The 15,013-nt window shown below is 54.4% G+C and overlaps 4 protein-coding genes across 15 annotated transcripts in view; 2 read left to right on the top strand and 2 right to left on the bottom strand.

The window, feature by feature from the left end:
- The window catches only part of TFAP4 (transcription factor AP-4), a 39,916-nt gene extending 39,759 nt beyond the window's left edge, over window positions 1-157 (bottom strand). Inside the window, exon 1 of the mRNA XM_064295510.1 lies at window positions 29-157. The gene's annotated coding sequence lies outside the window, so the exon portion shown is untranslated. The remainder of the gene's footprint in view (window positions 1-28) is intronic.
- The window catches only part of LOC135232888 (collagen, type I, alpha 1a-like), a 21,003-nt gene continuing 5,990 nt past the window's right edge, over window positions 1-15,013 (top strand). Inside the window, exons 1-3 of the mRNA XM_064294792.1 lie at window positions 1-332; window positions 8,720-9,425; window positions 9,481-10,266. Of these exons, the coding sequence (XP_064150862.1) occupies window positions 1-332; window positions 8,720-9,425; window positions 9,481-10,266 (1,824 nt within the window). The remainder of the gene's footprint in view (window positions 333-8,719; window positions 9,426-9,480; window positions 10,267-15,013) is intronic.
- The window catches only part of CORO7 (coronin 7), a 123,013-nt gene continuing 112,240 nt past the window's right edge, over window positions 4,241-15,013 (bottom strand). For 3 of the 11 annotated variants that reach the window (XR_010323622.1, XR_010323621.1, XR_010323623.1), the window contains one exon: window positions 12,575-13,040. The gene's annotated coding sequence lies outside the window, so the exon portion shown is untranslated. Of the gene's footprint in view, window positions 4,450-11,410; window positions 12,525-12,574; window positions 13,041-15,013 lie in introns of those variants that run through there. The other 8 variants (XR_010323617.1, XR_010323620.1, XR_010323618.1 and 5 more) reach the window with 5 other exon arrangements.
- The window catches only part of GLIS2 (GLIS family zinc finger 2), a 20,230-nt gene continuing 14,799 nt past the window's right edge, over window positions 9,583-15,013 (top strand). The window contains exon 1 of one of the 2 annotated variants that reach the window (XM_064295504.1): window positions 9,583-9,684. The gene's annotated coding sequence lies outside the window, so the exon portion shown is untranslated. The remainder of the gene's footprint in view (window positions 9,685-15,013) is intronic. The other variant, XM_064295505.1, reaches the window with a different exon arrangement.

A 15,013-nucleotide genomic window follows, 5' to 3' on the forward strand; every position in this document is an offset into this window, starting at 1 on the left:
ATGCCCGGAACACAAAGGAAAGCCCTACCTGAGCCGGGGCCGCGGGCGCCTCCTTCAGGGCGGCTCTGGCGCGCAGCCGCCGAGGTCACATCCGGAGCGCGCCGGCTGGAAAGAGGACCCGCGAGGCACCGGGGGCGGAGCATCCGCGGGCAGGCCACGCCTCCCGGTCGCGGGCCCGCGGGCCGGGTCCGCCTCGCACTTCCGCTCCGCCTGCTCGCCCCAGCCGGCTTATTTATATTCATGAGGCGGGTGAGGGGCGGGGCCCTGGTCTCCAGCAGCGCCCCGCCCCGGACCTGGGATCCCGCTCCGGCGGAGCCTCAGGCCCCAGAGGGGCGCCCCTGGCTTCCGCCTCGGGGAGGGAGTTTCCACTTGGTCACAACTCAAAAATGTGTCGCTCCTACTCCTCCGCCCCCTCGTCCCTGCTCTGGGCGGGGAGGTCTTCCCTCGGGAGGCAGGAGGGGCGGGGTCAGAGGAGGGAGGGCTCTTCCTTCCTGGGGCAGATCCGTAGGGGTGGGAGAGCCAGACCCCTCCCCTTCATATATGTTGGCGCTTGTAGTCATCATTGTTTAAAAGCATAATAATAGTCCTAATTTTTGGGGCCCTTATTTTGTGCCAGGCCTATGTCCTTTATATGCACTACCTCTTTTAACCCTTTCAATAGTCCACCTGAGATTAGTATAATTATCAACGTAAGTGTTGTGTGCTGTGGAGTGGATTGGACTCCTAATAACCCTGTAGACACATAAGGTCGCTATGAATCGAAATTAACTCCATGGCAACAGGATCGTCGTAGGTAGAAACCTAGAAATGCCCATGATCACACAGGGCACAGTTGCAGGACCAAGAATTGAACCTAAGCCTGAAATTTCCTCTGGCCTCAGGCTTTTCCCGGAAGCTTGGCCCCGGGGGGGGGGCACGTGCTTGCCCTCCCCACCACCTTTCAGCAAATGGAGGTTACTTACCTAAGGCACTTTTGGCTGGCTGGGCCTGGCTGAAGGGTAGATCTGAATGGCCAGGGTGTGAGGGAGAAGCTGCATACTGGGGGAAACGAAAGCATGAAGGCAGGACCTGCTCCATAATTTTCGGGGTCCAGTGTGAAATGAAACCACAAGGCCTTTCGTTCAACAATTAAGAATTTCAGAATGGTTACAGCAGAGCATTAAACCAAGTGTGGGGCCCTTGTTAACACAAGGCCCTGTGCTACCCCACAGGTCACATGTCCATAAAGCCAGCCCTGATGAAGGAGCCCAGGGGCTCTTCTGAAAGGAGAGCAGCCATCCATCACTAGAAGCCCTGCCTTTGACGTTAACCCCAGCCTGGCATCCAGGGCCCGGCCTGCAGACCTCCAAAAGCTGAGCATTTCAAGCCCTCCAGGACAGGTTTCCTGGGGGAGGGTGTGTCCCAAAGCTGAACCTAGCCAGCTGGGCCCTTGGGACTGTGCCTCCTCCTGGGTACTCTCAGCACTAGGCATGTGCTGGCAGGTGGCACTGGGTCATACATGCCAGGCGAAGCACAGGCCTCAGTTCTGACTTGCACCCCTCCTTTCTCGCTGGAGCAGGGCTTGAGGAGCAGCCAGGGCTGCTTCCCAGAATAAATACTCCACCCAGAGACAGCCCCAGTCCTGCAGGCACAGCAGGCCAGCGCCAACAGGGAGAGACACTCACCAGGCCACCAGTGCAAGGTTAATAAGTCAGCCTGACCTCACCGCCTCCATCATTTCTTCCTTGTGCTTGGGCCTGGCTCACAGTGGGCTACAGGCTTCATTAATAACAATAATCACTACCATTTATTTCACTCTTCCTTCCCACTGGACCCTGGTGAAAGTTCTTTGTGAGTGCCATCCACTGAGCCTCACGCAGTCTGGGATGAGCACTCTGAGATTTGCCGTTTAACAGATGGGGAAACTGAGGCTCAGAGAGGTTCATGGATTGGCCAAGGTCAAAGACTGGTGTTTGGGGTCAGCTGCCACTCATGTTGGGGACCATTCATCCATCCTGGTTCCTATCATCTATCCTACATCTGCAATGTAGGTCTAAAGGCTCACTTCTTTATGTTGCTCTATATTATTCACTCTGAGCTCCAAGAGTAGATTAAAGGCCCTGGAAGGAGAGGAATCATTCTTATACCTGAGTTTCCTGCTGGATCTAGCATCATGCTTTAATTTAAGAGCATTTATTAAGCGGAGTTCTGCAAATGGTTAATGCACTTAGCTGCTAACTGGAAGGTTGGTGGTTCCAGTTCATCCAGGGACACCTTGAAGGAAAGCCTGGTGATCTAGTTCTGAAAAGTCAGCCACTGAAAACCTTGTTGAGCACAGTTCTACTCTGACACATGTGGGGTCACCATGAGTCACCTATTCTACAGCAATGGGTAGTTTACTAAGCACCTATGTTTTGTGTGTACAGTGTGTATGAATGGGTGAGCCGTAACCCCTCAAGATACTGGCAGGTGAGGGGTCCGCACAACACTAGACCAAGGGACCTTCTTAAAGACAGGAATGGGGGACTTGCAATGCCTAGCCTAGCGCACACAGTAGGCCCTCAGTAAATATTGTTGAATAAATGAATAAGAGCTTAATGAGCATCTGTTGACTGAACAGGAACCTAGGAGACACCAAGTATTTATGGATGAAGGATTAGGGGACCAGATTTAGCACCCAACAACTTATCAGAATATTTATTGCCAGGCCCCATGGAGGACACTGGGGGGGGGGGCGGCGGGAGTTGACAAAACAGAAAATTGTCCTATCTTCTACTCCTAGGGGAGCTTACAGCCTAGTAGGGGAGGTAGTCCATAATACATGGGAAGGGAGCAGATAGTAAAGGTATGCTCATTAAGGACTCTTGGGTTGGAGGCAGGAAGCTCAGAGTGATGGCCTGGGAAGTGGGCATCCTTCCTCACCGTCTTTCTCTAAGACAGAGGGAGCCAAGCCAGGCCTAACTACTAAGGCAGGTGCTGCCTCCCAGAAAAGCACAACCTCAAGAAACTGACTAAGAGCCAGGCCTCTCCAGTGTTCCCAACCCCTCCCCTGACAGTTATCTGATGCTCCAGGGAGGTAGGTGGTTAGAGCACATGCTTTGGAATCAGACCAAAGGCTGAGATGGCAATCTGGTCCATGTTTCCTACTAGCTTGGAAGACCTTAGCCAAGTTACTTCACATTTCTGTGCCTCAGTTTCCTCCTATGTAAAATGGGAATCATAATAGGATCCATCCTCAGGTTGTTATGAATATAATGAAAGAAAAGAGTAGGGTACAGAGAAAGATCTTGACTGACTGAGAATTGGAGGTTTCTGGTCAGGTCTGCCCCACCACAATCAGAGTTCTTTACTCTTGTTGCATTTACAACCATCTCTGGAGCTCTCTGATAGGCACTAAATTTAGAGGTTTACTGGCCACTAAGGGGGCACCATTTTGGTCCTGGAATTGAAAGCCATAGGTAAGGCTAAAGGAGCCCTAGTGGTGCTGTGGCTAAGTGCTCAGCAGCTAACAAAAAGATTGGCAGTTTGAACCTACCAGCCACTCTGAGGGAAAAAGATGTGGCAGTCTGCTTTCATAAGGATTTACAGCCTTGGAATCCCCATGGGGCGGTTCTACTCTATCCTATAGTGTCACTATGAGTCAGAATTAACTTGACAGCAATGGGTCTGGTTTTGTTTTTTTCATAAGGCTTGGCACATAGCAGCGATTGCTAACATGCATTTAATCTTCACAGCACCCTCAGAAAGGAGATGCTATTATTTACCATCCCAGAGTGGGTATCCTGAGGGGGGCGGAAATCAGAGGCCAGCATGTGCTTCCTGGTATCCCTGGGAGTAATGTGCTTGCCCATGAAAAGTGTATGCAGAAGAACAAGTTTTGGGAAAGGCTCCGAGGGTGATGTGTCCTATGGTCAAATCCACTTCATGGCACAGGGTGCCTTTGATTTTGCTGGTCACTTGATTCAGACCCATATCCCCTGATAGACTGTAAGACCCATGAGGGCAAAGAGAACTAGGATTGTTCACCATTTATCCCTCCTCTTGCACAGGGCCTGGCATCCTGCAAGCACTCAACAAGCATTTTTACAACCACATCTGTCAGCTTGTCGTGCTGTGGGGGCTTGCCTGTTGCTGTGATGCTGGAAGCTATGCCACCAGGATTTCGAATACTAGCAGGGTCACCCATGGTGTACAGGTTTCAGCAGAGCTTCCAGACTAAGACAGACAAGGAAGAAGGAGCTGACAATCTGTTTTTTTTTTTTTTAATTGGCTAGTGAAAACCTTATGAATAGCAGTGGAACATTGTCCAGTATAGTACCAGAAGATGACCCCCTCCGGTTGGAAGGCACTCAAAATATGACTGTGGAGGAGCTGCCTCCTTAAAGTAGTTGACCTTAATCACATGAATGGAATCAAGCTTTCAGGACCTTCATTTGCTGATGTGGCACGACTCAAAATGAGTAGAAATAGCTGCAAACAAATAATAGGAACGTGGAATTACAAAATATGAATCTAGGAAAATTGAAAGTTGTCAAAAATGAAATGGAATGCTTGAAGATCACTAATCCTAGGAATTAGTGAGCTGAAATGGACTGGTGTTGGCCATTTCGAATCAGACAATCATATGGTCTACTATGCCAGGAATGACAAATTAAAGAGGAATGGTGTCACATTAAACGTCAAAAAGAACATTTCAGTATCTATCCTGAAATGCAATGTTGTCAGTGATAGGATAATAGCCATACGCCTACACCACCAAAAACCCACACAAGGAAGACCAATTAATAACAGTATTATTCAAATTTACACACCAACCACTAATGTCAGGGTGAAGAAATTAAAGATTTTTACCAACTTCTGCAGTCTCAAATTGATGAAATATGCAGTCAAGATGCATTGATAATTACTGGTGATTGAATTCAAAAGTTGGAAACAAAGAAAAAGAATCAGTAGTTGGAAAATATGGCCTTGGTGATAGAAATGTTGCTGGAGATCACATGATAGAATTTTGCAAGACCAACAACTTCCTCATTGCAAATACCTTTTTTCAACAACATAAATAGTGACTATACATGTGGACCTTACCAGATGGAATACAAAGGAATCAAACTGACTACATCTATGGAAAGTGACTGTGGAGAAGCTCAAGGTCATCAGTCAGAATAAGGCCAGGGACCAACTGCAGAACAGACCACCAATTGCTCATATGCAAGTCGAAGTTGAAGAAAATTAAAACAAGTCCACGAGAGCCAAAGTACAACCTTGAGTATATCCCACCTGAATTTAGAGACCATCTCAAGAATAGATTTGACACATTGAACACTAATGACCAAAGACCAGACCAGCTGTGGAATGACATCAAGTACATCATACATGAAGAAAGCAAAAGACCATCAAAAAGACAAGAAAGAAAGAAAAGACCAAAATGGATGTCAGAAGAGACTCTGAAACTTTCTCTTCAACATAGAGTAGCTAAAGCAAATGGAAGAAATGTAGAAATGATCAGGAAAAAGAGTTGAACAGAAGATTTAAAGGGATGGATCACGAAGATAAAGTACTATAATAAAATGTGCAAACACCTGGAGTTATAAAGACAATAGAGAAGAACACACTCGACATTTCTCAAGCTGAAAGAACTGAAGAAAAAATTAAAACCTCAAGTTGCAATATTGAAGGAAGGAGCCTATGGGTGAAATATTGAACGATGCAGGAAGCATCAAAAGAAGATGGAAGACAATTGGTCTCAACTCACCTGGAGCGAAGAAGAATGAAGAACACCAAAGACATGAGGTAATTATGAGCCCAAGAGACAGAAAGGGCCACATAAACCAGAGAGTACACCAGCCTGAGACCAGAAGTAGGTGGTGCCTGGCTACACCGATGGCTGCCCTGACAGGGAACACAACAGAGAACCCCTGAGAGAACAGGAGAGCTGTGGAAAGCAGATCTCAAATTCTCGTAAAAAGACCAGACTTAATAGTCTGACTGAGACTAGAAGGACCCCAGAGGCCATGGTCCCCAGACCTTCTGTTAGCCCAAGACAGGAACCATTCCCAAAGCCAACTCTTGAGACAGGGATAGGGCTGGATTAAGGGATAGAAAAGGATACTGGTGAAGAGTGAGCTTCCTGGACCAAGCAGACACATGAGACTATGTGGGCAGCTTCTGTCTGGAGGGGAGATGAGAAGGCAGAGGGGCTCAGAAGCTGGCCGAATGAACATGAAAATAGACAGTGGAGGGAAGGAATGTGCTCTCACTAGGGGGAGAGCAACTAGGAGTATATAGCAAGGTGTATATAAATTTGTGTATGAGAGACTGACTTGATTTGTAAACTTTTGCTTAAAGCACAGTAAAAATTTTAAAAAAAAGAATATGGAAGAAATACACAGTCATTGTATCAAAAAAATTGGTCAATGTTCAATCATAATTAAGAACTGATGGTACTGAAAGAAGAAGTCCAAGCATTGGTGAAAAACAAGGCTCTAGGAATTGACTACACACCATTTCAGGGGACATCATCAGGGAACTGCCAAAAAGTCAAGCTGGATTCAAAACAGATCGTGGAATGAGAGATATCATTGCTGATGTCAGATGGATCGTGGTTGAAAGCAGAGAATACCAGAAAGGTGTTTACCTATGTTTTATTGACAATGCAAAGGCATTCAACTGTGTGGATCATAACAAATTATGGATAACATTTCGAAGACTGGGAATTCTGGAATACCTAATTGTGCTCATGCAGAACCTGTACATAGACCAAGAGGCTGTTGTTCAAAGGGATACTTCATGGTTTAAAGTCAGAAAAGGTGTGCGTCAGGGTTGTATCCTTTCACCATACTTATGCAATCTGTATATTGAGCAAATAATCCAAGAAACTGGATTATATAAAGAAGCACAAGGCATCAGGATTAGAGGAAGACTCATCAACCCGACATGCAGTTGACACAACCTCGCTTTCTGAAAGCAAAGAGGACTTGAAGTACTTCCTGATGAAATAAAAGACTACAGCCTCCAGTATGGATTACTTCTCAGCATAAAGAAAACAAAAATCCTCACAATAAGCAACATCGAGATAAAGGAAATAAATATTAAAGTTATCAGGATTTCACTTTACTTGGACCCACAATCAACATCTACGGAAATAGCAGTCAAGCAATCAAAGGGCATATTACACTGGACAAATCTGCTGCAAAAGACCTCTTTAAAGTGTTAAAAAGCAAAGATGTCACTTTGAGGACTTAGGTGCATCTGACCCAAGCCATGGTATTTTCATTTGCCTCATATGCACGTGAAAGCTGGACAATGAATAAGGAAGACAGGAGAATTAATGCCTTTGAATTACGGCATTGGCGAAGAATATTAAGTATACCATGGACCGCCAGAAGAATGAACACATCTGTTTTGGAACAAGTACAGCCAGAATGCTTCTTAGAAGGGAGGACGGCGATACCAGTCCCTGGAGAAGGGCATCATGCTTGGTAAAGTAGAGGGTCAGCGAAAAAGAGGAAGACCCTTACCGGGATAGATTGACAGAATGGCTTCAACAATGGGCTCAAACATAGCAACCATTGTGAGGATGTGGCAGGACCAGGCAGCGTTGTTTCGCTCTGTTGTACATGGGGTGGTTATGGGTCGGAACCGACTTGTTGCCACCTGACAACAACAACGTGTGCCTTTTTTGATAACACCTGGATTCCCTAGGGCTGGAGCCCTGCCTCCTCGCGCGATCAGACGTGGTAACGCCGCCTGCAGCAGGGAGGAACCCCAGCAGCGATTCCCGACACCGGAAGGGGGCGCTCTGCGGCCCTCCGGCCTCCGCCTTTCCCAACGCCTGGCTATTCCCAGCCCGTTGAGTCGGCCTTTAACACCCCCCTCATGGAAGGCGCTAGGTCCCATCTGCCAGCTAAAATTTAACCCGACCACACTCCACATTATCCACACTAAGGAAACCAGGATGGGGTTGGGGCAGGAGGAGGCAAATCACTCCCAAATAACCCAGTTCAGGGCCTTGGCTTGGGCAAACCGGATTCCTAAATCTCTTTCATGTGTTACCAATAGGTCATGCAACAGGTCATGAGCACCTACTGTGCGCCCATTCAGTCAACATGTAACGAGCACCTATGTTATGTGCCCATTCGTTGAACATGTAATGAGCACCTAATCTGTGTCCATTCACACAACAGTCACGAGCACCTAGTATGTGCCAAGCGCAGTGCCATCAGGACCGACAGGCTTCCGGCTCTGGCGGGGACGCGGCATCAAATACACTGACAAGGCAGGATCACAGCCAGCCGGAGTCAGACACCTCTTACAGGGGATGCTGATTGTAAAACGCCTTGGGCTCCTCAAGGCCAACTGCGAGGCCGCGGGGTTAGCCAACTGCAGCAGGGTTGTTTTTGAATCTCCATATACAAGACTGCAGAGCAGCAAGAAGATAACTGGGCGGGGGCTCCGGACGGGCCCAAACAAAACACACTTCAGAACGTGGGTTTGTGGTTCCGCATCGAGGGGTGAAAAACAGCTTAACCGGATTCAGGGTTTCCTCACTTGCCTGTATCCACTCATTTCACGCTTACTAGCCGCGGGGACCGCGCTGGCGCTGAGGGTTCGTGCAGGATCGAGACCCCCGCGGCATTCAGGCTGGGAGATGCAGGATATCCCAACTGCTGGGGCCGAGATAGGGGCGGAACGGAAGCCTTGGATTGGTCAGGGCCAGGCCTTGTCCTTATTCCATCCTTAGAGAACCTGAGGCCGTGGGCAAGGAAGGGACCACCCCAGCGTCAGACGTCGACGGAGAGGCTGAGAAGGGCCTCGATCCTGGTTTGCACCGCCCGGAATCCAGAGCCGGGGCCTCTGCCCGCCGGGCACTGCCCGCGCGTTCCTGGAACTGGGCTGGGCGGAGAAATCAGGGCCTGCCGAGAGGCATTCCCACCGCCTTCTACGCCGCCCGGGGCCGCGGGGGGCCCGGCCAAGGTGACCCCGCCCCCTCGGCCGCGGTGACCTTCTCCATCTTCTCGGTCTGTGGGGATTTTCCTCCCGGCATGCGCGTCCGCCCCCCTATCCTGGGCTTCCCTGAGGGCGGGACAGCCCCCCCGCGCCACCCCCAGGCCACCTCTGGGCCGTGTCCTAGCGTTGCCCTCGGGCTGGGGGCGGGGCCGCGGGGAGGCAAGGAAGAGGCCGAGAATGATGCCCAGCTCCGCGCCCCCTCCCTTTGGGGCCGGTTCCCAGAGGCCTCGCCGCCATCCTCTGCGCCCCTCCCCCGGCCCCGTGCCGGCTCCCGGCTACCCCCTCCCCCGACGCTCACGCCCCGCCTGGCAGCTGGCGTCCAGGACCTGGGGCCGCGGCGGCTAGAGGGGTTTGCTAGAAGGGAGGGAGCGAGCGAGCGCCGGCGGGAGGGAGGGAGGGAGAAAGGCCGCCCCCCGCGCCCCTCCTCCTTCCCTCCTCCGGTGCCTCCGGTCCCTCCTTCGCCACCTCCCTCCTCCCCGTTCCCTCCCTCCTAAGACATCGCCGCACTGCCCGGCCGCCGCGGCCACCTTCCCTGCCGGAGCTGCAGATGTGGCGGAGCGGCCGGGCGCCGGGCTGACGTGCCAGGGGAGCCCGCGCCCCCTAAACCTCGCGACCCGGCCCCCGCCCGCCCCGGCCCCTCCCCGGCTGTGCCCCTGTCGCCCCCGACAGCCGGAGCCCGGAGACGCCCCCGCTGCCGAGGTAAGAAGCCCCTGGGCGTCGCGCTGTGGAGATCGGAACCGGGCAGGGGGGCTCGCGGGGGCGGGCCGGAGGGTCGGCTGTCGCCGCCCGCGCCGCGCCCCGGGCCATTGTGAGTCCTCGCCGAGGCCCCGCGCTCGCTTGCTGCTCACTCTTCTCGCTGGCTCACGCGCTCCCTCCCTCGCCGGCTCCTCGGCCCCGGCCCTTCGGCTCTTCGCCTTTCTCCACCCTTCTTTCCTCCCTCCGCCCGGAGGCCGGGCGGGAGCTGCGGCCGGACCCGGAGCGGGCGCAAACTTCGGCGGGGAAGTTGGGGGGCCGCGGCGGGGGCGCGCTTTGGGTTGCGGGGGCGCCCAGCTCGCCAGAGGGTACCGGATCCTGGGCACGAAGTTGTCCAGAGCCGCCGCGCAGCTGCCCCTCCCCATGGTTGTCCCCACTGCGGCGCTGGGGCTGTTTGGAGGAAAAGCTTTGAAAGGTGCCTCCTCCCTAGTCCCGGAAAGTCTCTCCTCTGCTACCCCTGGGAAGCCCCTGCGCTTCCTTGGGCCTGGGACGGGGGTGCCCATGGGGGCCGGGCCAGGGGGCGCTGCGGTCAGGACTCCTGGCCAGCACTTGTTCTTGCTTTAATGGCTGGGTGGGAGAAGGCGAGGGGCCTGTCTGGAAGAGTGAGAAGGACAGCGGTATACTGACCCGCCTTGGGGAAGGTCTGGAGGTGGCCAGGGAGGGGGCTAGGCAGGTGCACCCCGAAGGAAGGCGATGCCTGCTGTGCCCTGTTTCCCCGCCGCCCCCTGGGTTGCGGCTGGAATCCAGGCTGGCACCTGGAGGCATTGGCATACTGCCCTGCCCAACCGGGTACTCATGCCACAGCAGGGCAGCCTGCCGCCTGTCCAGAAGAGCCCGCCCCGCTGGCCAGCGGGTCACCGGGCAGTGATGGTTGCAGGGAGCTGCCGGCCCTTCCCTGGGGCCTGAGAACCGGGAAGGGATTCCGGGAGGAGCCCTGGGCCCCCAGCCATCACGGCCAGGATCTTGGCTCTGGAGAGAGCCCTTGACACGGAGGGTGCAGCCAGGCCAGCGGGACTTGGCCAAGGCCTGGGCTCCCGTAGTACTTGGGCTGGGCCAGGGTCAGGGTCTGAGCCTTGGTCCCTGGAGGCTGCACCCTGGGTAGTAGGGTCCCACATGCCTTGTCCTGGCATTCTGGAGGGAGGTGGGGTTTAGGAGGCAGCTAGGGAAGACAGTCTAGGAGATGAGAGACACGCAGGGAGGGCCTTCTTCACCCCTAGGCTCAGTCTGCCCACCCCGCCCACCCCTCCTCTGGGTGCCGCGGTGCCACAGCTGTTCCAGCCCAGCCCCCACATCCTTCCCTGGTGACCTCGGAGGAGCCTTTCCCCCTCAGCCCTCCTCCTTCCCTTCTCCCTCTGGGCCCAGGCTGGGCCTCCCAGCTGCCCCAGCCCTGCTCTGGGGGAGGGGCTGCACCTGGGGGGGGGGTCCCTTCTTGGGCACCCCTACTGAGCTGCAGCCCATTTCAGATACCTCCCCAGCTTCGCCTGGTGGGTGCTTTTAGCCAGACAAGTTGGAAGTGGTGCCGGGGGTTGGGGCAGTGTTTGGGGGGGTGGGGACCCCTTGGAAACAGCCCCGTTTTCCTTAGCCCCTTCCCCTCCCCCTCCTTTCCAGAGCTGCCATTAGTGCTGACCCCCTTGACCCCCCCTTGCCTGCCGGCCCTTCCCAGTCTGTGACCTTTGACCTTCGGTGTTAAATCCCTCCAGCTGGGCTCTTCGTCCTCTGAGTGACCCTGGCCCAGGCCCCCTGGGGGACCTCTTCCTGCTCCTGGCTCACTACACAGGACACCTGCCAGTCCCTCCCTCATTGATGGGGAGGGAGTGCCCCAGAAAGCCAGTGAGTCACCCTACTTCCAGGCACCACTACTTTTGGGGGCAGTGGATCTGGGGGATTTGCTGGAGCCAAACAACAGTCTGGAGGGTGAGTAGGAAAAGCCCCTGGCTTGGGAGTCTGATGTCCTGGCTTAGAATGGCTGGACCACCAACACCCAGGGGTCCTTGGGCCAAAATCCTCCTCTTTCTGGGCCTTAGCTTCCTCACCTGTAAAGCCAAAGGTGAGCTTCCTGAGGTCCAGAGTATGAGAAGACTGGGGGGCTGGAGGGATGAGCGGGGGAAGTTCAACAGAAAGCCAACTCTCAATTATCGGTGGACGGAGCCAGTAGGAATAAATGGATGCCACTGATGATCCAAAAACCTCATTTTAAACAGTTGCGGGAACGGTGTCCCCCCAAAGCTTTTGTTGGGTCTAAAAAACCCAGCTGCAAAGGGGTAGCCACAGTAATTTTGATTTCATCCTCTGCTTAGGCTTCCCCCCCTCCCCAAACCCCGCCATGGGCACGCAGTGCAGGGCCAATCGAAATCGGCCACAGGATACAAAGGTCACCAGGGCCCCTTCTCTGGATCTAGAGGGAAGCCTAGACTCTCTTCTTCCAACCGTGCTCTGGCTCCCCTCTCCACCCTCCTCCCCAGCTCGCCCTTGGCTGGGGAGGTAGGAGTGGCTTCTTGCCACCTAATCCTCTGAGGGTCTGAGCTGCTGATAGAAGGAAGAATGTGTCTTCCCCGTCAATTTTCCCATGTGCACTTCCATCCACCGCGACTCACATGGAATCCGAATTTTCCACTTGGGCGAGGGGGAGGAGGTCGGTGCTGGGCAGAGTTTGGGGCAATCCAAACTCTGGGTGAGGGAGGGGAGGAGACAGCTGCAGCTGGGGGAACCAGATGTTGGAGCAGGCTGTAGTTGAGCTCTTTGGGAGATATTTGGGGTGGGGCCTGGGCGGGCACTGGCATCCCTGCCTGTGGGGCGAGAGGGGAGGTGTGCCAAGGAGGAGACGGCAGCTCCGGCCCTTTCCTCCAGCTCCAAGGCCTCTGTATCCCAGGTGAGGCCCAGGAGGCCCCTCACTCAAGTGGGAAATTCAGATTTCAGGGGCAGGAACTCTAGGAGGGTAGAGCCCTTGAGCTGGGTGGAATGCAGGTCCTGCCTTTTCCAAGGCTGCACAGAAAAGTCTCCCTGGCCCTTCTCCTCTATTCAGGATTATTATTCCCATTTTATTTTTCACAACAGATAACTGAGGCCAGAGGGGTGACCACTGGATGGTACTGGGTGGTCCTGCCTTAACCCAGATCAGTACCTTTCTCAGAGGTGGTGAGCATTCTCGGCTGGCAGGGCAGTAGGCTGAGCAATAAAGAGCCATCCCCTGGCTGATGATGGGGCTCTGGGGCCATTCAGAACCGTCTGGATCTCCTTTGCGGTCTGCTCTCCCCCTCACTCCTGGGGCTGTGAAAAGGCCATGTGGCTGGGTGTCCACCTCCCTGAGAACACAAGACATAGGGATCATGATACCCATCCCTGCCTTAGCCTGCTGCCAGGCCTGGCTGTGGGGACCACAAGCCTGGCAGAGCCCTTGAGAGCCATCTGCTGCAGTGGCTCCTGTGATGGCTGCCTCAGCATCACCGTGGTGAATTCTGATTCGGGTGTGGATGGAGGGGGAGGGCTCGGCATTTTCACCAGCACCTCTAGTGCTAGCTGACCAGCCAGGATCGGGGGTCACTGCTTTGATCCTGGGGACAGGGAAGGACTTTTAGGGGGCTTATGCAAGTGCCCAGCTTGGAGTAGACTCAGGTTTCTCTCCCGACTCCAACTTACTACTCTGAACCCCTGCTGTCTATCCAACTTACGACAATGGCAGTAGGTGGGATTGGGGTACTGAGGTGGGCCAGGGGATGGGGAAGTATGGGGAGTCATCTCCTAATCCCTTGAAAAAAATCAAGTCACACAATGTCTTCCAGTGGCCCAGCCAACGATGAGGCATTCACCTCTGTCACCTGGGATCGCCATAATGACCTTGTCAGGTAGATCCATATATTCCTATTTGACAAATGAGGAAACTGAGGCTCAGGATGGAAAAGGGCAAATGGGGATCTGGGTCTGGGCTCCTGGGCCTGCTGTGGCTGGAGGGCCTGGTGGCCAGTCTCCCAGGCTGGGATGAGAAGGGAACCCAGCTGTCAACCCCACTGTGTGCACTGGTGTGCACTGGCCCCGAGACTCAATCCCTCCCTGGAACTGCTGGCCCATCCCCCACAGCCTCAGACCTCTCGCTGGGGGAGGGGAAACCTGTAGGGTATTGAGGTCTGGTGGGCCCTGGCCCTAGCACTCCTTCCCATTCCCCTCTCGAGCCTGGGTGGCATAAAGGGCCCCTTCTCCCTGCACTCCTGGCTGAGCTCTCCCTCCTAAGCTCCCCAGGCTGGGCAGGCATGGAGGTCCTGGCTCAGGGACATCCTAGGGTACGGAGCTCTGGTTTTCCCCTGTCCCCCTCCCCCCACAAATGGGATGGAGGGTTCTGGGTGACCAAATTAGACAAGGCCTGGGGGTCAGGGAGGTGGTATGTGAGGCCCGTTGGGGGAGGGGACTTCCTCTGATCCAGATGACCCTGCTGGGGGTGGGCAGAAGGGGCTGAGAATCTTCTGGTGCCATGAGGGTGGGGGCTGGTGGCTTGGGCTTCCTCATGCTCTTCGTATCTGCTGCCTGGGAGGCTAGGTAGGATGTACCACAGGGAGGGGCCAGCGTGTGAGTTTGTGACATGTGTGCACTCACACTCCTGCTGCCTTAGCAGATGGTTGCCCTTGGAGGGGACTTAGCACTGGCCCCCTCCACCAGTCATGGCCAAGGATGGGTGAGAGACCGGCAGAGGCCTCAGGAAACTGCCAGCCAACTGAGTCAGCCCACACTGGGAGCCTCCAGGAAAACACCCTGTGTCCAGCAAGGGTCTCTACCACTTGCAAATGCACTCCAGGCTAGCATCCCCAGTTGGACCCTGGGAGTAAGGAGGCCTCTGGCGGCTCGAGAGGGGAAACAGACTCTGGGAGCATGGTCTGAGTTCACTCAGGGTCAGAGGGGGACCAGAGCCTAGGGCTGTCCAGTTCTGCCCCCTGAGATGCCAGCTGAGCCTGGGATTGCTGCCCCTCCAGCTCCATTCCTGCCCCCATCACTGCAAAGGTATGAAGTGTGGGCAGATGTGTCCAGAGGAAGCCTTCTTCCCTCCCCTCCACCACCTACCTGGGTCTGACTGGCAAGTCCCAGCCTGCCTGAGCCAGGTGCTCCCCTGGGCAACCCCCTTCCATCCAGACCCCGATCCCATCCCCACACCTTCAGGCTGAGTGCCCTCACAGCTGTGATGTCCCTCCCACCCTGTTCTCCCTGTTCTGGAGTGCATCTCCATTGCTGCTGGCTGTCTACCTGCCAGTCCTGCCCTTATCCAGGACACAACCCCCCCTCCCCCCCCACC

Source organism: Loxodonta africana, chromosome 12 (genome assembly GCF_030014295.1).
Source record: "Loxodonta africana isolate mLoxAfr1 chromosome 12, mLoxAfr1.hap2, whole genome shotgun sequence".
Lineage (NCBI taxonomy): Eukaryota > Metazoa > Chordata > Mammalia > Proboscidea > Elephantidae > Loxodonta > Loxodonta africana.